Below are 26,780 nucleotides of genomic sequence, written 5' to 3'. Positions count from 1 at the left end.
ATTAACAGTTTACAGAGATTATAATGTTGATTTGCATATATATATATATATATATATATATATATATATATATATATATATATATATATATAATTTATATATATATATGTCGTGCCGAATAGGCAGAACTTGCGATCTTGGCTTAAATAGCAACGCTCATCTTGCCATATAGGACAAACGAAAATTTGTGTATGCAATAATTTCGCCAAAATCATTCTGAACCTAACGAAAAAAATATATTTCACTGTGTTTGTTTAGTATTAAATTACTGTAATCAAATCTAAAATATATTTAGTTGGGTTAGGCTAAAATAAATTGTTCTTGTTATAATAAGGTTAGGTAAGTTTTCTAAGATTCTTTTGGTGCAAAATTAAATTTTTTTTACATTAACATTAATGAAAAAAATATATCTTTAAACGTATAAGAGAAAATTTTAGAAGAGACTTAATTTTAAATGAGTTCTTGCTAATTGACCAGTTTCACATATTCGGCACGACATATATATATATATATGCATATATATATATGCAATAAGATCACAGTAAACAGATTATTTTAAAATATGCAAAACAACCACTGTGAAAGAGTAGTGAAATTCCAAGCGCTTTCGTTCCTTGACAATGTGAGTAGTCACGAAAGCGATTGGAATTTCACTACCCTTTCACAGTGGTTGTTTTGCACACACACACACACACACACACACACACATATATATATATATATATATATATATATATATATATATATATATATATATATATATATATATATATATATATATATATTATTATTATTATTATTATCACACTGGCCGATTCCCACCAAGGCAGGGTGGCCCGAAAAAGAAAAACTTTCACCATCATTCACTCCATCACTGTCTTGCCAGAAGGGTGCTTTACACTACAGTTTAAACTGCAACATTAACACCCCTCCTTCAGAGTGCAGGCACTGTACTTCCCATCTCCAGGACTCAAGTCCGGCCTGCCGGTTTCCCTGAACCCCTTCATAAATGTTAATTTGCTCACACTCCAACAGCACGTCAAGTATTAAAAACCATTTGTCTCCATTCACTCCTATCAAACACGCTCACGCATGCCTGCTGGAAGTCCAAGCCCCTCGCACACAAAACCTCCTTTGCCCCCTCCCTCCAACCTTTCTTAGGCCGACCCCTACCCCGCCTTCCTTCCACTACAGACTGATACACTCTTGAAGTCACTCTGTTTCGCTCCATTCTCTCTACATGTCCGAACCACCTCAACAACCCTTCCTCAGCCCTCTGGACAAGTTTTGGTAATCCTGCACCTCCTCCTGACTTCCAAACTACGAATTCTCTGCATTGTATTCACACCACACATTGCCCTCAGACATGACATCTCCACTGCCTCCAGCCTTCTCCTCGCTGCAACATTCATCACCCATGCTTCACACCCATATAAGAGCGTTGGTAAAACTATACTCTCATACATTCCCCTCTTTGCCTCCAAGGACAAAGTTCTTTGTCTCCACAGACTCCAAAGTGCACCACTCACCCTTTTCCCCTCATCAATTCTATGATTCACCTCATCTTTCATAGACCCATCCGCTGACACGTCCACTCCCAAATATCTGAATACATTCATCTCCTCCATACTCTCTCCCTCCAATCTGATATCCAATCTTTCATCACCTAATTTTTTGTTATCCTCATAACCTTACTCTTTCCTGTATTCTCCTTTAATTTTCTTCTTTTGCATACCCTACCAAATTCATCCACCAATCTCTGCAACTTCTCTTCAGAATCTCCCAAGAGCACAGTGTCATCAGCAAAGAGCAACTGTGACAACTCCCACTTTGTGTGATTATCTTTTAACTCCACGCCTCTTGTCAAGACCCTCGCATTTACTTCTCTTACAACCCCATCTATAAATATATTAAACAACCACGGTGACATCACACATCCTTGTCTAAGGCCTACTTTTACTGGGAAATAATTTCCCTATTTCCTACATACTCGAGTATATATATATATATATATATATATATATATATATATATATATATATATATATATATATATATATATATATATATATTTTATATATCGTGCCGAATAGGCAGAACTTGCGATCTTGGCTTAAATAGCAACGTTCATCGTGCCATATAGGACAAGTGAAAATTTGTGTATGTAATAATTTCGCCAAAATCATTCTAAACCTTAAGAAAAAAATATATTTCATTGTGTTTGTTTAGTATAAAATTATTGTAAACGTATCTAAAATATATTTAGTTGGATTAGGCTAAAATAAATTGAGCTTGTTATAATAAGCTTAGGTAAGTTTTCTAAGATTCTTTTGGTGCAAAATTATGAAATTTTACATTAACATTAATGAAAAAAATGTATCTTTAAACGTACAAGAGAAAATTTTAGAAAGGACTTAATTTTAAATGAGTTCTTGCTAATTGACCAGTTTTACATATTCGGCACGACCGACTTGTTGAAAAAAAAAAAAAAATATATATATATATATATATATATATATATATATATATATATATATATATATATATATATATATATATATATATGTATATATATGTCGTGCCGAATAGGCAGAACTTGCTATCTTGGCTTAAATAGCAACGCTCATCTTGCCATATAGGACAAGTGAAAATTTGTGTATGCAATAATTTCGCCAAAATCATTCTGAACCTAACGAAAAAAATATATTTCACTGTGTTCGATGAGTATTAAATTACTGTAAACAAATCTAAAATATATTAAGATGGGTTAGGCTTAAATAAATTGTTCTTGTTATAATAAGGTTAGGTAAGTTTTCTAAGATTCTTTTGGTGCAAAATTAAAAATTTGTATATCAACAATAATTAAAAAAATGTATCTTTAATCGTATAAGAGAAAATTTTAGAAAGGACTTAATTTTAAATGAGTTCTTGCTAATTGACCAGTTTTACATATTCGGCACGACATTATATATATATATATATATATATATATATATATATATATATATATATATATATATATATATATATATATATATATATATATATATATATATATACACACACACACACATAGTATGTCGTGCCGAATAGGTAAAACTGACCATTTACCAAGAACTCATTTAAAATTAAGTCTTTTCTAAAATTTTCTCTTATACGTTTAAAGATATATATTTTTTTAATTATGTTAATGTAAAAATTAATAATTTTGTACCAAAAAGTATCTTAGAAAACTTACCTAACCTTATTATAACGAGCAATTTATTTTAGCCTAATCCAACTGAATATGTTTTAAGTAAGTTTACAATAATTTACTAATAAACAAACACAATGAAATATATTTTTTTTCGTTAGGTTCAGAATGATTTTTGCGAAATTATTGAATACACAAATTTTAGCTTGCCTTATTCGGCAAGAAGAGCGTTGCTATTTAAACCAAAATAGCAACTTTTACCTATTCGGCACGATATATATATATATATATATATATATATATATATATATATATATATATATATATATATATATATTGTGTGTGTGTGTGTGTGTGTGTGTGTGTGTGTTTTAAAGAGAGAGATGAGCTGAAATTTAGAGCATTAAGTGAGATATTAAGGTATATTAGGTGGGCAACTTACATCGAGCTCCCGTGCTGCATATCTCAACTTGTGGATGCAGTACTGCGCTCCCTCATCCATCAGCTCAGCAAACTTGTACATGAACTGCGTCACGCTCTTCTTCACCTCCTGCACCTCCCCCACCACCTTCAGTACCTTCTCCTTCGCCTGTAGGTTCAGAGATGGACCACATTATCCTATTGAACTCTTCATTGTCTATACTTTGTGTCTTACCTCCACGATTGGGCACGACATTGTATTCTTAGCGCTGTAAAAGGCTAACCGAGAAAGTTTAATAAAAGCAAATTCTTTATATGAGATGATGCAAGCATATGACAAGGTTATCACTAAGTCTCAGTCTTTTCTACCATTCTCACTAAAACCACCACTATGTCCCTTACCTGCACCATTACTTTCATGCTTGTTCTCTTTCCTGACAAACCTTACCTAACCACCTACCATGTCTAGCATTATTACTAACTCGAACACTAACACCATGTCTACTACTAGCACCATTTCTAGTAGCACCGCTCCTAGCTTCACTGCTAGCACCCTCTCCGCTCCTAGCTTCACTACTAGCACCCTCTTTGCTCCTAGCTTCACTACTAGCACCCTCCGCTCCTAGCTTCACTACTAGCACCTTCTCCGCTCCTAGCTTCACTACTAGCACCTCCGCTCCTAGCTTCACTGCTAGCACCTCCGCTCCTAGCTTCACTGCTAGTACCTCCGCTTCTAGCTTCACTGCTAGCACCCTCTCCATTCAAACGTACCTTGTTCCACTTTAATATGACCCAGTTAAGAAGCATAGATGAACCAGTTTTCTCTTCCTGGTCGTGGTGGCCACCTTCAGGAGCAGTGGTAGAGTGGTGAGCACCTTGGTCCACAGGGCTGACGCCTTCAGGAACAGTGGTAGAGACCAGAGTACCTTGGTCTACGGGGTTGACGCCTTCAGGAGGTGTGGCGTACACAACCTCATCACCGTCATCAAGACGTGGTACGTCAGTGTACTCCTGACGAGTCTCACTCTCCTCGTCCGTGCTTCTGTAGGTAAACCAGAATGGTTATTACAGCGATAACTAATGTAGCAGCAGTTATCATAGTAAATTATCATAAGAGATGTGTAGGTAAACCAAGCAACTTTTTACGAAATGTATCTGTGAAGCGCTAAACCCGTATGGGTAATTCAGCTCGGGGTGTGTGTGTGTGTGTGTGTGTGTGTGTGTGTGTGTACGTACTGTAGGTTAGCTCGTCTATCTGTTAATGGTCCAGACGGAAACTGGACTCGCCCTGCCAGGTTTTCCCCCTTCACTTAGTACTTTATTATCAGGAATTAATACTTCCCCCTTTCTCATAAAAATATAGCGCTTAATTGCTCTAAAATGTAAAAAAAAAAAATCAAGTGATGAAACTTATGAGCGCGAAATAATTGATAATTTAAGTGATGGTTAATAACGTTACATTAGTGCGAGCCCGCAGTCTCTGATGTGTGTCTTTAATACGATGGTGTTCTGCAAAGGTCAGATGCTGTTCTGATGTCTTCTGTCAGCGTTCAGATGTAAAAAAAATAATTATATTTAACGTTCATTCTTAATAATATATTTGCATGTCTCAAAAGAAAAAATTAATACATTTTTAATAGTTTATTTGTGTGTCACACACAATGACCTTAACGAGTGTACTAACCGTCCTTCGGCTGCTTCGTAATGGTAGTTAGGGTCGCCGTAGAAGTAGTCATAATTTTGGTAGTCGTTGAAGACTTCCTGGAGAGGGGAGGAGGGTGAGTCTTTCTCTCCTGCTGCCGCCTGCATCACCATGCTGCAGGGAAGGAAACACCAGGGAACACGTAAGCATTCAACACGCACATGCACCAGAACTGAGAGTATAAGTTTAGTCAAGCACATTCATTACCGGAAACGCAGGCGAGAAAGATGCATCATAATCTACACCTGAAAATGACGTGAGTATACTAAAAGAAAACTCAGTAAGTGTCAGGGGCCCAAGATTGTTCAGCAGCCTCCCATCATACACAAAGGTGATTACCAATAAGCCTCAAGCTGTCTTATCAAGAGGGAACTGGATATATTCCTATGTAAGTACCTGATCATCCGTGAGACCTGGTCATGGGCCGGGCCGCAGGGGCATTGACTCCCGGAGCACCCTCCAAGTAGGGATCTCCAGGAAGTCAGCGAAGGCTTTTAACATTAATAATTTAATCGGGCCTTTTATCAGTGCTGGTTATTTTAACTTGGTACTTATTTGTGATGTGTGTTTTCATTATGTTTGTTGTTTTTATTGTGTATTAATTTTACCTTTTTTTTATTGTGTGTGTTTTGCATCATTTCCTTTTTATTGGTACAAGCAGTGAGTAACCTATATACAGTGTGAATATCACAACTGTTATTACTGACCAGTGAATGCCACTGATGAAGCCACGTAGGCATAACAAAAGTGAGATTGGCATTATGATATACTGTGTGAACAAGTGAAGGAGACAGAAGGTTACGGGATATCCGCAGCCGTCACCCCACCAGTGGGTACCACAGTGGGTACCACAGTGGGTACCACAGTGGATTGAACATTAAAATGGTATAAAATACCGACAGGTTGTTAGGTAAGACACATATGCAACAGTTAGGTATCTTTATTTCGAAACGTTTCGCCTACACAGTAGGCTTCCTCAGTCGTGTACAGAAAAGTTGATAGAAGCAGAAGATACTTGAAGACGATGTAATTAGTCCATCACCCTTAAAGTTTTGAGGTGGTCAGTCCCTCAGTCTGGAGAAGAGCATTGTTCCATAGAATGAAACAATATGTTTCATTCTATGGAACAATGCTCTTCTCCAGATTGAGGGACTGACCACCTCAAAACTTTAAGGGTGATGGACTAATTACATCGTCTTCAAGTATCTTCTGCTTCTATCAACTTTTCTGTACACGACTGAGGAAGCCTACTGTGTAGGCGAAACGTTTCGAAATAAAGATACCTAACTGTTGCATATGTGTCTTACCTAACAACCACAGTGGATACCCGCCTACTAACTGTACAGAGTGTTATACATATAAATCATGCAGGTTGATTCCCGAGTCTGACGATTTTTTCTTTTAGTAATTCTTGTTATAATGTTACCGGCAGTTGCTTGTATTACAACCCAGTACCGCAGACCTGCAACACAAGAGGTGGAGTTCGTAAAATCTAGTCATCACTTCTAACAACACCACCACCACTACAATCAACCTCCACCACCACCTCTCCCACCACCACCACCTGTGCCACCACCACATCCACCACTACCACATCCACCATCACTCCCACATCCACCATCACTCCCACCACCACTCCCACCACCACCACCACCATCACTCCCACCACCACTCCCACCACCACCACTCCCACCACTCCCACCACCACCACCACTCCCACCACCACTCCCACCACCACCACCACTCCCACCACCACCACTCCCACCACCACCACCACTCCCACCACTCCCACCACTCCCACCACCACCACTCCCACCACCACATCTTCACCTGCCTCACAACTAACCCTACAACTTAAAACACCACCACACTTCCGACCATTATAACCTTCCACCACCACCATACTGATACTTCCACAATATTTGACTTAGCAAAGTAGAGTGGTTAAGAGGTTTCTAAATACGAGATGCCAAGCTAGTAATCGTATTCTCTAAGACAGGAAAAGGAATAAAACTGGCCACTGAAACCTCCTTTAATGGCTGCCAAAATCCCAGATATAAAGAATTGTCACATTTATTGTCTGTGTTAAGTTTTTTAAACCCTTAAGTGTTGGGAACACTTAAAATCTCTACAACTATACACCCTCGAGCGGCCGTTGTGATGAATACCACAAGGATCTACCCTTCATTACCGACGCTATGTCACCTTAACAATACGGTGAGGTTTGTATGGTTTGTGCCTAGGAGTAGGGGCCTCATCTCTCGGAGGTGTGCCACTCTCCCTACAGAGTGCTTGCTTGTTTAAAAAAAAAACACTCTCCCTACAGAGTGCTTGCTTGTTTAAAAAAAAAACATATCTTTCTGCATAAATTGTGAGGATATTTCCGATTTCGTCTAAATTCGCTGACATAGCTGAATAACATCGAACAGCTTATGGATATGGATTGCAGAATGTGACAAAATTGACTTTCAGTAGTTTTACTTGCTTTTGTGATTGATTTATGAAGTAGAAGGAAGTGGTCACGACGACAGAAAGTTGATAATGATAGTGTAAATTTGATAATGATAGAAACGAAATATATTTAAAGCACTGAATAACCAAGCAGCTCAGTGTAAATTTGATAATGATAGAAACGAAATATATTTAAAGCACTGAATAACCAAGCAGTTCTGGTACTTTGAAAATAGAACAAATAAAGATGTGGCGCTCTGTTGTGGCTCGTAAAATTAAAGGTTCCCCTGAGAGAATGAAAGATATGAAGCTTCATGCTCATAAGATTGATTGAAGACCTTAATGAGAAGGCAGGCAGGCCAACTGGCAGAGACGAAGAGAGAAAGAGGTAGGCAGGCAAAGAGGAAGGAGGCTGTCTGAGGAAGATGGGAGGGAGGCAAGGAAGCCGCCTTTATTTTTGCTTAGCAAAATTGTATACATCTACAGTGTGCTGCTACCCTTATATGATAGTTACATAGTAGCAATTAAAAGCGAGCTATATTTCCCTGTCATATTCCATGGGTTACAAACATTTTGAAATCTGCCAGCCTAGGATGGGAGACTTCAGTAGTGCAGTGAGAATATCAGCAGGATTCAGTCACTCAGGAACCTGGGTGTTAGTCGACTCTCGTGGATTGTATCCTAAAGAAAAAGGCTAAAATGCCGCTAATACCACTGCTGAAGACGGGAACCTCTGAGCATGGCTGTGGTGCAACTAGTTCAATACACACGAATGGTACAATATGAAGCAGTAGTATTTGACCCATCAGAACAATATACCGGAAGAGATCAAACAAAGTTCAAAGACATGTTATAAAATGGCTGCTAGAGTAACGAAATGGAATATATATATATATATATATATATATATATATATATATATATATATATATATATATCGTGCCGAATAGGAAAAACTGGTCATTAAGCAAGAACTCGTTTAAAATTAAGTCATTTCTAAAAATTTCTCTTATACGCTTAAAGATATATTTTTTCATTTATGTTTTGGTACAAAATTATTAATTTTTACAATAAGAACCTTAGAGAACTTTCCTAATCTTATAACAAGCTCAATTTAATTTAGCCTAATCCAACTAAATATATTTTAGATAAGTTTATAATTAATAAACAAACACAAAGAAATATATATTTTCCGTTAGGATCAGAATTATTTTTTCGAAATTATTGCATACACAAATTTTCGCTTGCTTTATTTGACAAGAAGAGCGTTGCTATTTAAGCCAAAATAGCAAGTTATATATATATATATATTATATATATATATATATATATATATATATATATATATATATATATATATATATATATATATATATATATATATACATTATATATATATATACATTATATATATATATATATACATATAAAGTATATGTCGTGCCGAATATGTAAAACTGGTCAATTAGCAAGAACTCATTTAAAATTAAGTACTTTCTGAAATTTTCTCTTATACGTTTAAAGATATATTTTTTTTTCATTAATGTTGATGTAAAAATTTATATTTTTTCACCACAAGAATCTTAGAAAACTCACCTAACCTTATTATAACGAGCGCAATTTATTTTAGCCTAACCCAACTAAATATATTTTAGATTTGTTTACAGTAATTTAATACTAAGCAAACACAGTGAAATATATTTTTTTCGTTAGGTTCAGAATGATTTTGGCGAAATTATTGCATACACAAATTTTCGCTTGTCCTATATGGCAAGATGAGGCTTGCTATTTAAGCCAAGATCGCAAGTTCTGCCTATTCGGCACGATATATATATATATATATATATATATATATATATATATATATATATATATATATATATATATATATATATATATATATAATATAATATGCACGCGCACACACTGCTACCTTGGGTTACTAAGAGAAAAGGAAATATAACGACAGAAAAGATGACACAAAATGCGGAATATAAACGTTTCTTTGCACCATCTACTAGTAGATTTTGACGTTATGTTTATGAAATGAGGAATAAAAAGCGGTGCCGAATATGTTAAAAAATAATTCTTCACAAATATTGCATTGGCGTGATGGAAGGAGATGGAAGAGGAGCAAGTATATGCTACAAACACTGGTAGTTGATAAGCTAGCTTGAGAGCTGCTAGTAAAAGCAGCCTGGTTGACAAGGCAGTCAACAAGGAAATCTATCCTTAGGCCGGGCTGCGAGGGTTAAAGAACCATCAAAACCGCTTACAGGCAAAGAACAGTAGACGTCCGTCACCATCACCTCGTCAACACTGCTAACGCTTTTGCCTGACAACTTACTAAGCAAATTGAAACAAGAAAGCAGGTTGATAAGCAAGTAGGGAAGCAAACAAACAGGCAAGCAGGTACACACACACACGCACACACAGGCAAGCAGGCAGGCAAATACACGCAAGCAGGCAGGCAGGCAAATACACGCAAGCAGGCAGGCAGGCAAATACACGCAAGCAGGCAGGCAAGCAAACACACGCAGGCAGGCAAGCAAACACACGCAAGCAGGCAGGCAAGCAAACACACGCAAGCAGGCAGGCAAGCAAACACAAGCAGGCAGGCAAGCAAACACACGCAGGCAGGCAAGCAAACACACGCAGGCAGGCAGGCAAGCAAACACAAGCAGGCAGGCAAGGAAACACACGCAAGCAGGCAGGTAGGCAAGCAAACACAAGCAGGCAGGCAAGGAAACACACGCAAGCAGACATATAAACAGACATGAGTATACAATCCACAAACCTAACCCGCCCAAGGGACGCTCTCTTTATGCTGTTATGTGATCAAACCTTTCTGCCTCACCTTTTGGAAGCGTCGTACACGTAGCTGTCGTCGTAGTTGTGATTGTTGCCGTGGAAGACGTTTAGCGGTTCTGCTGATCTCTGGGGTGGGTAGTTAAGTTGCAGTGTCCTGGCATGACCCGAGATGACCAGTTCGATCATCAGGGCCAAGGTTATTAACAAGGCCATCAGGGTGATTAGGGCTGAAATTTGCAGGTAGAGTTGTGGATTGACAGAGGTCCGCCAACTAGATCTGCAAAGTAGTTGTGCGAGGTAATTATTTGAAGGGATAGGTGTGTACGAGTTAGTGAACTCACTTAGCGTAAGGACTTGGGAAATTCTCATTGGTCAGGGGTTGTGCTGGGTGGACAATACTTGTGAAGTGGGTGATTGTCAAAGGTGTAGTCAACTAGTTTTACTTGTCTAATTGTCTGCTGAGGTTCAGCTCTAGCTCTTGCCCCCAACTACTTTACACTTCGATGAACTGGTGTAACTGCCAGTTTCGGTTTTGCTATATTATCTACATTTGAGTCCTCGTGTTGAGATGATTTACACTACTTACTTGCCTATATTGTATAGCTTGTTCATTACCTTCTAATGTCCCTTTGGCTTATTTGAACTTCGCTTCAAATTCTTTGTTTCCTCCTATCTCAAATCCGTCCCAATCTTTGCCAGTGTTTCTGAGGATCATATAATTTGTGATTATATTTCCTCCAGGTCCTCCAGTCTTCTAGTGATGCAAGATTTCACTCTTAATAATCCTTCACCTCTCAGCTCTCACAGTTCTGATAAGTCTTGAAGTAAAACTCCCAGCCTATTGCTGAATTTCAACTGTTGATGTATTATTGCGGAATATTTTAACCTTTTCTGACTGTATTGTTTTCAAGAGCTTGAGTGGCCTTTAATTGGGAGATTGTTTTGGCGTATGTGGAAAAAACATATCTGTGAACTCTTGTACTGCATAGTGCATTCAATGACCTTTTGGTCCCAGCAGAATTTACAGTTCCTTCCAAAACGTAATACAAAATACTGCAAGTTACGTGGGAATGACCAAGTAGCCGGACAGTAATGGGGTCAAGGAATAACCAAAGTGTTACTATCAAAACTGCAAAGAAAATTATACACTAAATGACAAGAACCTTGAGAGTAAGGGTACTAAGTGATGCCAGGGAAATGATAGTAATACACTTGTATTCTAGAATAAAATAGTGTTGTACACAGCCCCATTAAGTAAGGCTGGCTAAATTGCAGACCAGGAGAATGTACAGGGAACTTTCACTGTCAACATCTATTTAAACACACAAATAATTGAGAACGCAGACAATAGAGATTTATAATAATTTATGCTTGGAAAATGCTAGAATGGCTTGATTCCAAATCTCACAGTGAAGCTACCTATTTCCAGAGAGAGATGAACAGTGCACTTGTAAAGTCGCCAACATGGAAAGCAGGATTGCAGCAAGTACACAGATAAATCAGTGTGGAGAGGCCCTTCAAATATAACAGGAATTACTAACCCCGATCCTTCCCCCAAGCTGTCTTCAAGACGGTATTTGATTAATTATTGCTAAGACCAGTAACATTATTGTTGGGTAAATGGGCACCGCAAATAATAGGGCATTTACTGCGGCTACGTTTCGCTCACCAGCAGCTTTGTCAGGCCACTAATTAATAATCTTGGGACACTTCAGCAAAATGGACATTTGAAGCAATAATTACTTGGCCAAGCTTCTGGGCGCTCACAGCAGTCGATACTTGGCCAAGCTTCTGGGCGCTCACAGCAGTCGTTACTTGATCAAGCGTCTGGGTGCTCACAGCCTTCAGATAAAGTTTCCTACTGAATCCATAAATCTGCTCCACAACTCTCCATTTTCACTCTCCCTTGAAGTGATTGTATACACAGATTACCAATTACTACCTGTTCACCCAACACTATTGTTACTCCACTGTTACTACTATTACCACTGCTGCTACGTTTACCACTGCTACTATCAAGAATGAACCACCTTCAGGACACATTACGCTCCGTTTATACAAGTATGCCCTGTGTGTCCATACATTGTATGGACACACAGCGCAATTAACAAATTTACTGCGGCTACATTTCGCAGTAAATGTATTAATTGTGCATGTGTCCATTTACTTTCAAGAGGGAACTTGATAAGTTTTCCAAGTTGCTCCTGATCAGCCGAACTGAGATGCATACTTCGGACTTGACCGACACCAACAGCATGACTGATCAGATCATCAATCAGAAGGTCTGGTCCGTGACCGGGCAGCGGGGTCGATGATGCGCGAAAACATCAACAGGTCAGTATATATCCCATACATCAAACAAATAATAATTACATATTAAAAATTATATACAAAATATACATCCTTTAATGTAGATTAATAGCTATACGATTTTTTTTTTTGTGGGAAAAGCACAATTTAAAATATCGTGGCCTGGAAGCACTGATTTACGTAGTTGCAGGAACTCTGGCTAAGTCTAGTAATACCAGTAAGTGTGGTGGAGACGAGAACACTCAGGGCTGGAGGTGACACCAGTGGGAGACGAGAACTGACTATTGCTAGGGTGCAAGTGAACCCAGGCACTCTCACTGCCATTGTGCCATAGGGCCGGGCTCCCCGTCTTGACCTTCTGGCACCCTAGTGCATGTGTACTTCTTGCTCTCTGTAGTTGCCAGTTCCCTTCCAGCCCTTACTCAGACTATTGTTTGTGTGTGTGTGTGTTTGTACTCGCCTAATTGTACTCACCTAATTGTGGTTGCAGTGGTCGAGACTCAGCTCCTGGCCCCGCCTCTTCACTGAGTGCTACTAGGTCCTCTCTCTCCCTGCTCCATGAGCTTTATCATACCTCATCTTAAAGCTATGTATGGTTCCTGCCTCCACTACCTCACTTGCTAGGCTATTCCACTTCCTGACTACTCGATGACTGAAGAAATACTTCCTAACATCCCTTTGACTCATCTGGATCTTCAACTTCCAATTGTGACCCCTTGTTTGTGTGTCCCCTCCCTGGAACATCCTGTCTCTGTCACCCTGTCTATTCCACGCGGTATTTTGTATGTTATGTCTCTCCTAACCCAACCCTCCTATCCTCCAGTGTCGTCAGGCCGATTTCCCTTAAGCTTTCTTCGTAGGACATTTCCCTTAGCTCTGGAACTAACCTTGTCGCAAACCTTTCCACTTTCTCTAATTTCTTAACGTGTTTGATCAAGTGTGGGTTCCAAACAGGTGCTGCATACTCCAATATGGGCCTGACGTACACGGTGTACAGTGTCTTGAACGATTCCCTCCTAAGGTATCGGAACGCTATTCTCAGATTTGCCAGGCGCCCATATGCTGCAGCAGTTATCTGGTTGATGTGTGCTTCCGGAGACGAGCTTGGTGTTATACTCACCCCAAGATCTTTCTCCTTGAGCTAGGTTTGCAGTCTTTGGCCACCTAGCCTATACTCTGTGGTCTTCTTTGCCCTTCTCCGAACTTCATGACTTTGCATTTGACGGGGTTAAATTCGAGAAGCCAGTTGCTATACCAGGTGTCCAGCCTGTCCAGGTCTCCTACCTGATCCTCATTTGATTTAATTCTCCTCATTAACTTCACATCATCTGCGAACAGGGACACTTCTGAGTCTAACCCTTCCATCATGTCATTCACATATACCAGTGATAGCACTGGTCCTAGGACCGACCCCTGTGGGACCCCGCTCGTCACAGGTGCCCACTGTGATACCTCATTACGTACCATGACTCGTTGTTGCCTCCCTGTCAGGTATTCTCTGATCCATTGAGTTATCATGTGGGAGTTCGATACGTGGATTAGGGTAGAAATACTCACGTAGGCTGTTTTACGTATAATTGCTGTTATGTGGACAGAGCCCTTGCCAGCCGTACCTATCTCCTTGCTTCCACTCGTAACACTGGCTAGGCCGGCTGCCCAGTACCCAGTAGTGGGTGTTTTGAAAATGTGTCAGCTCAGCACATGGAAGACCGTGACTCAAGACGGTTGGTCGTTGAGTCAACGGACGGTTACTGGTAACTGGTTACTACTGAGACTGGTAACTGGTTACTACTACTGAGAGCTCGGCGACGCTAACGTATGTCGTCCCGACATACAACTAATACAAACTAGAGATGGCAGGTATACGGCTTGGGCTGATTCTATACAATGTCAAAGTACACAACATGAAACATTATAGATACATAAGTAGAACATTGGAATGAAAGCTTACGTAACTGAAACTGTAATGCAATACAAGGTATACTATAGTACAACTTAAAACTCAACAAATGAACAACGAACTCTACGTTGAGATTACAAGTGATAAAAAAAAAATTTTGATCGATCGATCTGTATTCGTGTGATCTACGGATTCTGAGGAAGGAATATATACAAAGAAAGAGTGTTTAACAGAAAGGCAGATTCGGTGCACGCAAATCTAGACTGTTAACTCTCAGAATGCGGAGAGAACATGAACACAAAAAAAAAATTCTTGAATACTGATAAGTTGATACTGTAATTATTCATCTATACAGGTTATTTACATTTAACCCCAACTCTGCTAGGGTAAGATTGGCATATGCAGAATGGGTGTCATCTCTGGGAGGATCAAACTCTGTAGCATTGGCTAACTCATGCTGTATTTGAGGCAAATCTGAATTGGAAGTTACAAATGATACTTGAGGATTTCTCAATACCTGTCGTGTACGTAGGGAATAACGACATTCAGGTTGATCGTCTGACTGAGTATCAGAGGAAGAGAGTACAGGATCAGGAGGATTGTCAGAGTCTGTCACATTAGTCTGGGTTGGAACATCATTATCATCACATACTAACTTCATATGATCCAAATGCGATTCTTTATACTGACCAGTACTAATCTCTCTAACCTTATACTTATTACCAGTGATATGTTCAACTACTCGATAAGGACCAACAAACCTTTGATCAAGCTTTGGCATTGCAGACGTTTTGTTAAAATTAGTCAGCATAACTCTCGAACCTACTTTGATTTTGGATGGCTTTACTCGAGTATTTGCGACTCTTGTAAATTCAGCTGTTGATTTATGAAGTGTTTCACGGATTCTTCTAAAAACACTTTGAGCTAAGCTGGTACGAGTTGCTACGAAATCATCAGGGTTGTAATTTGGTTTCGGATTAGAATATAACAACTCATAAGGCAAACGTTTATCTACACCATACAATGCATAATGTGGAGTGTCACCTATAGAAACATTGTAAGCAGAATTTATAGCACACTGCACATCAGGTATAACTTCATCCCAAGTTTCACTGTTGGGATTGATAGTGGCTCTCAAGACATCAAGTACTTTCTTATTGGTTCGTTCCGCTAACCCATTGCTGGCAGGATGATGAGGAACAATGGTGGATTTAGTGATCTTGTACAAGGTACACAAATTTTCAAGAATTTCATTACAGAATTCACCTCCATTATCTGTTACTAGGGACTTAGGGGTGGTATGCCTGCAGATAATGCGTTCTTTAAACGCTTTAGCTACTGTCTCGGCAGTCTTATCTGCAATAGGAACTAACTCGCAATATCTGGTGAAATGGTCTACCATAACACACAGATGTTTGTTACCTTGGAGGGAACATTGGAAATTAGTTAACAAATCTAGCGCAACTCTTTCCCAAGGTTCGCTAGTAGTTGGATACACTTGGATTGGATTAGGACCATTAGCATTGCCTTTATGTTGCATGCAGACACTACATTTCCTAACATACTCAGAAATATCAGTTGCCATACGAGGCCAAAAGTATTTCAATCTGGCTTGTTTTACTGAACGATCCATACCAGGGTGTGCAACACCTGGTACATCGTGAACTAGCTGTAAGGCTACATTCACTAGTGACTGTGGAATTACTAACTGGTATACTCTTCTGCTAGGAGTACCCAACTCGGCTGTTCGATACAGTAATTCTTGGTTCATGAGAAAGTCACTGATGGGTGCTGGTGGCTTCACAGTCAGAATAAGATCTTCCTGGAGCAGGAATCGAATCACACCAGACCACATGGGATCTGTTCGTTGAGCATTCTTTACATCTTCAGCACTAAATGGAGGGTCTGCAGTTACTATACTAACATGTCGCGATAAGGCATCTGCGACTACATTTGACTTGCCAGGTAAATGCTCAAAGGTGGGATTGAACTCTTGGATAGTCAAGGTCCATCTAGCTAACCTTCCAGTAGGTTGTTTGTTCTGGAATAAGGGTATCAGTGGAGCATGATCTGTCAAGACATGAACAGAGTACTGATAAATAATGTCTCGGAAGTGCTTTAAAGACCATACTATTGCTAAAGCTTCTTGCTCAGTTACTGTATAATTACGTTCAGCCTTTGTAAGGACTCGGCTAGCAAATGCAACTGCGTTGTACTTGCCATCGGTCTTCTGAGCTAGTACGGCACCTATGCCAATTGAACTAGCATCAGTTGTCAGATAGAAAGGCTTAGAAAAATCTGGAAATTTCAAAATTGGAGCAGAAGTTAGCTTTTCTTTTAGAGTTTGGAATGCTCTTTCTTGACGGAAGGTCCAAACAAAAGGAGCATCTTTCTTAAGCAACTCAGTTAGAGGAGCAGCTATGGAAGAAAAATTGGCAATGAAAGCTCTATAAAAACCTGCTAAGCCCACAAAGGATCTTACGGCATCAGCAGTTTTGGGAGTTGGAAAATTTAGTACTGCAGTTACTTTACTTTGGTCAGTCGTAACCCCTCTAGGAGTGACTACGTGACCAAGAAACTTAATTTCTGATCTGAAAAATTGACATTTTGACAGTTTGATCTTTAAATTGGCTTCTTCAAGCTTACCAAGTACTACATCAAGTCTTTTCAAGTGTGTATCCACGTCTTTAGACATGACGATTACGTCATCTAAGTACACCATAAGTGCATTACCTATGAGACCTCTAAAGATATTAGTCATGAGCCTTGAGAACGTGATAGGGGAAGATCGTAATCCAAATGCCATTCGGAGGTAGTGATAATGACCTGTAGGAGTGGAGAATGCAGTTAGTTCTTGGCTGTCCTCGTGAAGAGGGACTTGCCAAAACCCTTGTAACAAATCTAGGGTTGAAAAGACTTTGTTATCTCCAATATTACGTAAAAGATCACCCAGTACAGGGAGTGGAAAGCGATCTGGAATGGTTTTTGCGTTTAACTTCCTAAAGTCAATTACTGGACGCCAAGTACCATCCTTCTTAGGTACTAGTATCAAGGGTGCATTCCAAGGTGAATTGCTAGGTGCAATAACTCCATCATCAAGCATTTGATTGATCAATTCTTCTGCGACAGCAACTTGTGAATGAGGCATTCTGTACGCAGGTATGTAGATAGGTCTAGTACCAGGTTCAAGTGGAATACGATGGGACAATAAGTTCGTTATACCCATCTTCTCACCTGGTAAAGCAATGGCTTTACGACGTTTGTTCAACAGAGTCAACAAACGCTTGACTTCATCTGGGAAGTCAGTGGGAGCTAAGTCTTTCTCCTCAACTGGTGGAACAGATTGATCCAGTGCAGTGGATGAGGTCTCCCCGGCAGAAATAGCACCGACCCACTGGTCAGGTGACAACTCATCCTCTACCTGAACAGGGTAAGGATAGTGAACAAGGTCAACAAGATTGGTATTTGCTCTAAGGCGAACACTGTGACCAGAAGTGTTGGCCAGGTAGAAATGGATCTTACTATCTCTTACAACATGTAAGGATGGTTCAACAAATAGACCTTTTACTTTGCAGGAATCACTGTCAACTAGGACGTTATCACCATCTGGAACACTAGGAACAACTACAGACACTCTAGTGAGAGCACTAGCCGCAACAGAAACGTCTTTCTGCAGACGGCATGTGACATCAACAAGAGATGGCATTACTAGTTGCAAGTAATTGTTTTCCGACAAGGCGTCCCCTGTGGAGAAACTACTACTCGAACTAGCAGGCATTGCAGGGATAGGTTGAGCACTCAAGGCAATCTGAGCGTCCTCGGACACTTGAGGCATCGGACTATCCTGCAATTCTGAAGGTATAGGTGGAACACTGATGGGAGTGACAGAATTACCAGTGCCTGACCGCTTGGGTACGCTACTGGAGAATGCATTAGCTTGTAAGGACTTAATCCGTACATCATACTCTGCAGCAGTATAACAGATTTCTGATCCAAGCTGGTAACCCCAGAATGGAACGATCAAGTCGTCAATTTGTGCATGCCATCGATAAGGGTCGAGCACAATGCGTAAGTCTCGCATGGAAGCAAATCCCAGTAGAAGGTCACCAGGGAAAGTAATCTGGTCGACAACAAGGAAGGAAACAGTGAAGTCTCTACCTTGGATAGAAAAGGTTAGGGCAGTCGTACCTCGGACACGCAGGTGAGAACCAGATACTCCACTAAGGGAGGACACAGGAGTCGGTTCTACGAGAAGGACATGTCGTAACTTCTTATCCTTAAACAAACTAGACCTAATAATATTGATTTGCGCACCAGAGTCCATGAACAATTGAACGGGCGCATTATAAACAGATGCTTGCACTATAGGGCCTATGGTTGCATTGGAAGTTATGTGCAAACAAAAAGGTGGATTTTCATCAGAAAAGACTTGTTCTACTCCATCCCCAAAATCATCTGTGTCAGAGACATGTGAAGCAACATCATCAGCAGGGTTGTCATTCTCGAGACTGCTTAAGGCTTCAAAGGAGTTGTGAACGGGGATGGTGTACTCATTATCACCTACTGTCACCATGGGGCGGTTTGACTGGGGCGCTCGAATTCCCCCGACTGGGAAGAACGAGCCTGGTTCTGGTTAGTTTGAGAATTGAATGAATGAGCCTGGTTCTGGTTATTTTGAAAACCACGAGATCTGTTACCTCGACGGGTTCTGCGGTTGGAACGACCACGGAAAGATCTAGAGTACTGAAGGTTATAGAGAGCATTACACTCAGATGTGTCATGTCCATGTATTCTATGATAAGTACAGTAAGGAAGATCTGAGTACTCATCATCAGTACGACGTCTCTTAGGATAACTATCAGGACAATTAATTGCAATATGTCCACGGAAACCACAGTTGTAACAATTCCGCCGACTATGGTTACTGAATGTACTATGAATACTACGAGGTGTATAACGACTCTGTACACTGGTTCTTGATGATCTCTGAGATGGTTGACGACTACGATTTGTCTCTGTGGCGCAAACAAGAGGTGGTGCAGACTGAGGCATATTTGTGACATTACTTTTAATACAAGGGAAAGTACCCTGGGGGCACAAGGAACGTACATGATTTAAGGCTGTAAGTGGTTCCATCGTTACAGTTGGAGGATCAGCCTCATAAGCACACACAGAAGCAGGTGGCATTAGTTCTTTAATTGCTCCAAAAGCTGCTATTTTAGCAATTGATTCTGTAAATGGTTTAGCCTCTTCAGAGAGAAAAGATGATGATTGGACAGCATTGATAAATGATGATAAAAGTTTATCTAATCTAACAGCAAATGCACTCAACGATTCAGTACTCATGGGTGTAGCATTCACTAGTTCCCTAAGAACGACATATGGATCAGCTGTTTTTACTGGGACAAGGAAAGAACGAATCAGTTCCTCATATTGTGACCACCTAGTAAGATTCCTGAAGTCTCGCATATCAAGGAGATCAACAACGTGAACAGCAGCAGGAGATCGATAAAGAGCTTCTTTAGCAATTCTGATAAGGCTTTCCTCTGAAGGAGGACCTTCAGCTAGAGCACTAGCACGAGAACGAATGGCTGCAAACCATGCTTCAAGACTATGTACATGGCCATTGAATAAAGGTAACGCATCAAGGGAATCACGAGTATAACTATAATATCTCGGTGTCTGAGTCGGTCTGTCAGTCGGTAAGGAACTGTGAGGACTGATGACAGGACCAGCAGTAGTAGCCTGAGAGGTCTGAGTGTCGACATTCACTAAAGTATCACTTGACGGTATGTGAGACATAATGGCAAAGTAACACGAGAACAAATAAGGCAAAAATAATGAACAATAAAAATGATATAAAATTCTAGAATTGAAATGAAAAGATATACAACTAATTCTGCAGAATAATATTTAAATACACTGCAAGAGGAATGAAAACTCAATTTAAAGGACTATTGACAAAAAAAAAAATTTACATTGAAATATACAAGTAAAAATATTACTGGAGACTGAATTAAATTCAAAATGAGCTGTCTTTACTCTTGCTAATAAAGAAATTAATTAATTAAAATTTTAAATCAATGTGAAAGTATAAAATAAAATTATTAAATTGTTAACTGGGAAATTTAAGTATTTTCTAAGAATGCATAGACAAAATTAAAATATAATGCACAAAATATCAATAAAAGAAAAGAATTCACTGCAGAACAGTTCAACAAAATAATTCACTTCAGAACAAGTGCAACAAAATAAAGTATAGAAATAATCACTGCAGTAATAAAGTGTCACTGGGAAAACTCAGGTAAAATAATGAATTAAAATTATGAAGAAAAAAAAATAAACTGATTGAACACTTTAACTCTTAATTGTAAATTAGACAAAACAATTTACTCAAACAGAGTAAGAAAAACACTTTACGTTAAAAGTAATTGAAATTGCATCAAGAGTGAATTTGTTCAAGAATATAAAAATATGAAAAAATTAAAACACAGGTACAAAACAGGGAATATAACACTTACAGTGACGGAGCACACTTCTTAAATATAATCTTACAACACAATCCTGCTGTGACTGATACAACAAAAATCTTGCTGTGACTGATACGACAAAAATTTTGCTGGCAAAAATAATGGTACACAGTCTGCGAAAAAATTAGAGGAATGAGACACTGTTGGCATACGAAAAAAAATGACACACATAGAAATAAATGGAAAATTTGGTATACTGGGGTGAATATCACTGCATGAAATACAATGACAATACAATAAAAAAAAATGAATCACTTCACACAGAGTGACTGACTGGTACACTACACAATAATACTTACTACAGACAGGAGTAGCATAAGAAAAAACACAGGAGAAAAATATAAGATAAGTGAAAACACTGAAAAATATTGGAAAAATAATGAGTCAAAGAATATACTGCGTTTACACTGAAAACACAAGGTTTAGAGTACACAAGAAATTTACTATAAATGTCTCACACACGCAAATGTCTTTAAATGCAAGAAAATGTCTCAAAAAATTATCACTGAAGTCGAGAGTAGGAGACGGACGGTGAGTACTGACGAGGGCGGGTGTCCTGGTGTCCCGCGCGGTGATTTGACCTCCTCCTACATTCACTGTTGTCATGAAGAAATGTGCTTTCTAGGCGAACTCACATAACTGGCTTTATCTCGTTGGCACCAGCTACAATCTCTTGACCAATTATGTGAGCCAAAACAGTACTAGGACCCGGTACAAGGGTGCAAACAACCACAGGTATATGGTGGTGGTGGTGGTGGTGGTGGTGGATGCTTCTGCCGCGCACCCCGGGTGGTGGGAGAGTGGGGGGGTGGTGGGGGGGGGGGCACGGTGAGGCTGCCGCGCGCCCCACTCACCCACAGATGGTTTAACCCACTCTATGCCACAGGAATGGTGAAAACCACTCTTAGCATCCAACAGGAAGCACAAAGCGATATAAACAATACTTCAGAGGAGCTTGGCTTACTTCTTACTGCGTGGCTTACTTCTCTCTCTCAGCTGGGTTAGAAGCTGGGTTGGCTGACTGGCTTACCCCACGAGAATGGATGACTGGAAGACGTGTAACGATGCACAAAGCACGGAGGAGCAGTTGGATGACAGGAGACAGGCTGGATGATAGGCTGACTGGCGTTCACTTCCACAGTCTGGCTTACTGACTGGCTTAATTGCAAAATCCGGGTCAACCCCTCGGAGATTGAAGCAATTAGCACACGAACTAAGCCAGGAAGCTTGAAACGGCTGCAACAGGCTTGCAGGATGAAAGCTGTGAGGGGAGTAGGCGGCTGCTGCTGGCTGGTGGTGGTGTGTGAGGGTAGTCTGGTGGCTGGAGATTCACCTTTGACCCTGGCGCTACTCACACAAACAACCTTCTAACGCCTTGAATTACCCTTAAAAACGTAAATCCACGCTCCACACCGCTGCACACCATTTATCATGTGGGAGTTCGATACGTGGATTAGGGTAGAAATACTCACGTAGGCTGTTATACGTATATTGGCGATATGTGGAGAGAGACCTGCCAGCCGTTACCTATCTCCTTGCTACCACTCGATATACTGGCTCGCCGGTCTGCCCAGTACCCCATAGTGGGTGTTTTGAAATAGTGTCAACTCAGCACAATATGAAGACGTGACTCAAGACGGTTGGTCGTGAGTCAACGGACACTGGTTACTGGTAACTGGTTACTACGTTACTACTACTGAGACAAATTATAACAGTTTGTTAGACTATGTATTGGTGGATAAAATGTTGATGGGTAGACTTCTGGATGTGCATATTTATAGGCAACACCTATATCAGATAATTTTTTGGTTGTGACTGCAGTGAGAGTAAGAGGTAGATGGGGTATAAGGAGAATACCATCAATGAGTAAGAGAGGTGAAAGTTTATAAACTAGGGGAGGTAGTTAGGGTAAAATATCAATAACTATTGAGAGAAAGATGGACTAATGAGAGTACAGGTAGTGAGGTTGAAGAAGTATGGAGTAGATTTAAGAGTGCAGTGTTAGTGTGCAGCAGACGTTTGTGGATATAGAAGGGTGTGTGTGCAGGAGGAAAGAGAAGCAAATGGTGGAATGAAATAGCATATGAGGGGTTTTTACAAACAAAAGTGATATAAGGACGGTGGAGTATATGGAGAGTAAAAGAGAGGTCAAGAGAGTAGTGAGACAGTGTAACAGGAGAGAAATGAGAGTGGGTGAGGTTCTATTAAATTTTACTGAGAACAAGAAAAAGTGTTGGAGTGAGATTAACAGATTGAGAAAGCCTAGGGAACGAATGGATTTAACAGTTTAAAACAGAAAAGAGGAGTTATTAGATAGGGAGGTGGAGGTATTGGGATGATGGGAATATTTTGAGCTGTTAATGGTTGGTACTCTTTTCAGTAAATGTACGAAAGAGAGGAGAGTACCAAAAGATTGGCCGAGAGCATGCATAGTTCGTTTGTATAAGGGAAAGTGGGACAAAATATAGTATAAAAATTATAAGGGAATAAACCTGTTGAATATACCAGGTAAAGTGTTGTTATTGAAAGAATTAAGGGTAAGACGGAGAGCAAGATCGCAGGTGAACAAGGAGACTTTAGGAAGGGTAGATGATTTGTAGACCAAGTGTTTACAATGAAGCATGTAAGTGAACGCTATTTACATAAAGGTAAGGAAGTTTTCGCTGTATTTATGGATTTAGAAAAGGCATATGAAAAGGTGAATATGGGAGCAATTTGGCAGATGTTCCAAGTGTATAGAATAGGTGGTAGGTTACTGAAAGCAGTTAAGAGTTATGAGGATAGTGAGTCTCAGGTTAATGTATGTAGAAGAGAGGGAGATTATTTTCCAGTAAAAGTAGGCCTTAGACAGGGATGCGTGATGTCATCATAATTGTTTAATATTTTTATAGATAGGGTTGTAAGGGTGTTGGGGAGAGGTGTGGGATTGGAAGATAAAGAATCTAAAACAACATGGGAGTTGCCAGTTGCATTTTTTTGACTGATGACACTGCGCTTTGGGGAGATTGTGAAGAGAAGTTGCAAAGGTTGGTTGACGAATTTGGAAGGGTATGTAAAAGAAGGAAATTAAAAGTGAGCATAGGAAAGAGAAAGGTGATGAGGATAAATAAAATAGGTAATGAAAGATTGGAAGGAGAGTGTGGAGGAACTGAATGTGTTCAGATATTTGGGAGTGGACTTGCCAGCAGATGGGTCTTTGAAAGACGAGGTGAACCATAGAATTGAGGGGAGGGGGGGAAGGTGGGCGGTGCATTGAGGCTTCTTTGAAGACACAACGTTATCATAGAAGCAATAAAGGGCAGTGTATGAGAGTATAGTGGTGCCAACTCTTATGGGTGTGAAGCATGGGTTGTGAATGTTGCAGCGAGGAGGCTGGAAACAGTGATGTTGTATCTGAGGCCAATGCCTGGTGTAAATATTATGCAGAGAATTCGTAGTTAGGAGGAGGTGCGAGGTAACTAAAAGTATTATTCAGAATACTGAGGAGGGGTTGTTTAGGTGGTTTGGACATTTAGAAAGAATGGAGCAAAATATGATAACTTGGAGGATGTATAAATCTGTAGTGGAGCGAAGGCAGAGTAGGGATTACCCTAGGATAGTTTGGTGAGAGGGGAGTAAAGAGGTTTTGTATGCAAGGGGCTTGGACATTCAGCAGTTGTGTGTGTGAGGGTGTTAGTAGTGGAGTGTGAGCAGGAGTGTGAGCTGTATGACAGTTCTTGATACCCTTACACAGTTTTTTTCTTTCTCCGCTCTCTACATTTCTCTTTCCATTTCGCCTTTCTGTCTACCTTTAAAGGGAAGAAGGTAAAAAGGAGGGATAAAGGAAGGTATGAGAGGAGGGATAAAGGGAGGGATTGAAGAGGAGTTAAACTAAGGAAAGCTGGAAGGGAAGATAAGGGAAAGGGGATTAAAGGAGAAGAGGGATAAAATTAAGGGGGAATTAAAGAAGGGGAATTGAAAGGGAGGAGGCGATGATGGAAGGGGGTTAAATGGGAGCGGGAGAGAGAAGTGAAAGAGTGGGATTTAAGGAAAGAGGATTTAAAGGGGAAGGTTAGTTGAATGAGAGTAGTAGTTAAGGGAGAGGGGTAATATCAGTCATGAGTCTCCTGACATATCCCTAAGATAACCGTCTTCCGTTAAACTCTCTCAAGCACGTTGATGACAGTCTTACCCGTTAGTAACACGTCCGTTCTCCGTTGTTGATAATCTTGTACGTCGTCTGTTGGTAAAAGTCTTATCCGTCGTACAGTATTATTGTAATTATATTTTTTAAGCAAAATATTATCCGCAGGATGCTGATGTACTAGTCTGTATGATAGTTACATAGTGGGGAGAACATAAGATGTCACATTCCATCACATGGGATGTCTTGCATGCATGGGGTATTGAATGACATCAGTAAGGCGATGAAGATATCGTCAAACATGTTACTGTGCCATAGACTATGGCTTTTGTAGCCATGGTGGCGATAGTAGTGGTAGGTGAGGGCAATTGTTGTCACGTTTGGGTGGTGGTGGTAGGTAGAGGAAATCGTAATGTCATGGTAGGTGGTAGAATACGATAATATATGAAATTAGGTCTGTTAAGACTATATAAAATTTCTACTTTTTTAATATTTGGAATCACATTCCTAACATTTACATTGATGTATTTGAATACGAAGACAGTAATTCAGCTGAATTTGCCAATCTATAGAAGCTGCCTATACTCTCGATAGTTGGGCAATTGTTCGTTTTCTTTTTGGGAGCGAATCGACAGGTGTGAGAATTATTTAGCTCTTTCAGTCTGTTGGTGAAGCAGGGAAATGAATTCACCGTTCGCGATCGCTTACGTGCGCGCGTGCGTATTTGTTTACGTGCGTTGTTGATCATGATGTATAACGGGTCGCAGAGTATGAAGGTACGTGCTCATATACGTGTATAAAGAGACGTACTCATAATTGTATGAAGGTACCTGTATAAAAGTGCATACAGTACTCTTATTACGTATTGTATACTTGTATAATGGTACGTACCTCTATACATGTATAAAGGCATGTACATATATACGTGTAGAAATGTACATATTCGCAAACATCACCACTACAAACGTGTATCATCCTTTGCAGAAGATACTAGAATATGTATGAGAGCGGCATCCACGGAGGACACGGCAAATCTCCAAGCTGACATAAACCAAGTCTTCCAGCGGCACACAGGAAACAGTATGATGTTCAGCGAGGATAAATTTCAGATACTCTGCTGTGGGAAAATTGAAGAACTAAAAAACGAACACAGTGTACGAGAAAAGCCATTCAACAAGGCGGAGGAGAAATATTGACACCTATGTGTAATGATGTTGAAAGATTTTGCGTTGAAGGATCACAATTATCATCGAATCTGCAAAGAAAATATTAGAATAGATAAGAACCTCGAAGCGAGAGATGATACTCAGAAGCAACTAGTACTTTCCAAACAAAACCAG

The 26,780-nt window shown here is 39.9% G+C and overlaps 2 protein-coding genes across 10 annotated transcripts in view; one reads left to right on the top strand and one right to left on the bottom strand.

The window, feature by feature from the left end:
* The window catches only part of LOC128693336 (uncharacterized), a 23,077-nt gene extending 9,838 nt beyond the window's left edge, over window positions 1-13,239 (bottom strand). The window contains exons 1-5 of the mRNA XM_053783002.2: window positions 13,103-13,239; window positions 10,624-10,854; window positions 5,298-5,429; window positions 4,385-4,655; window positions 3,636-3,782 (exon numbers count right to left, since the gene is read on the bottom strand). Of these exons, the coding sequence (XP_053638977.2) occupies window positions 3,636-3,782; window positions 4,385-4,655; window positions 5,298-5,429; window positions 10,624-10,790 (717 nt within the window). The 5' untranslated portion in view covers window positions 10,791-10,854; window positions 13,103-13,239. The remainder of the gene's footprint in view (window positions 1-3,635; window positions 3,783-4,384; window positions 4,656-5,297; window positions 5,430-10,623; window positions 10,855-13,102) is intronic.
* LOC128693337 (ligand of Numb protein X 2) overlaps window positions 1-26,780 on the top strand; it is a 581,167-nt gene that overhangs the window by 469,913 nt on the left and 84,474 nt on the right. The gene's annotated exons all lie outside the window — the stretch shown is intronic.

This window comes from Cherax quadricarinatus, chromosome 28 (assembly GCF_038502225.1).
Source record: "Cherax quadricarinatus isolate ZL_2023a chromosome 28, ASM3850222v1, whole genome shotgun sequence".
Lineage (NCBI taxonomy): Eukaryota > Metazoa > Arthropoda > Malacostraca > Decapoda > Parastacidae > Cherax > Cherax quadricarinatus.
This window is presented reverse-complemented; position numbering and strand designations above follow the sequence as displayed.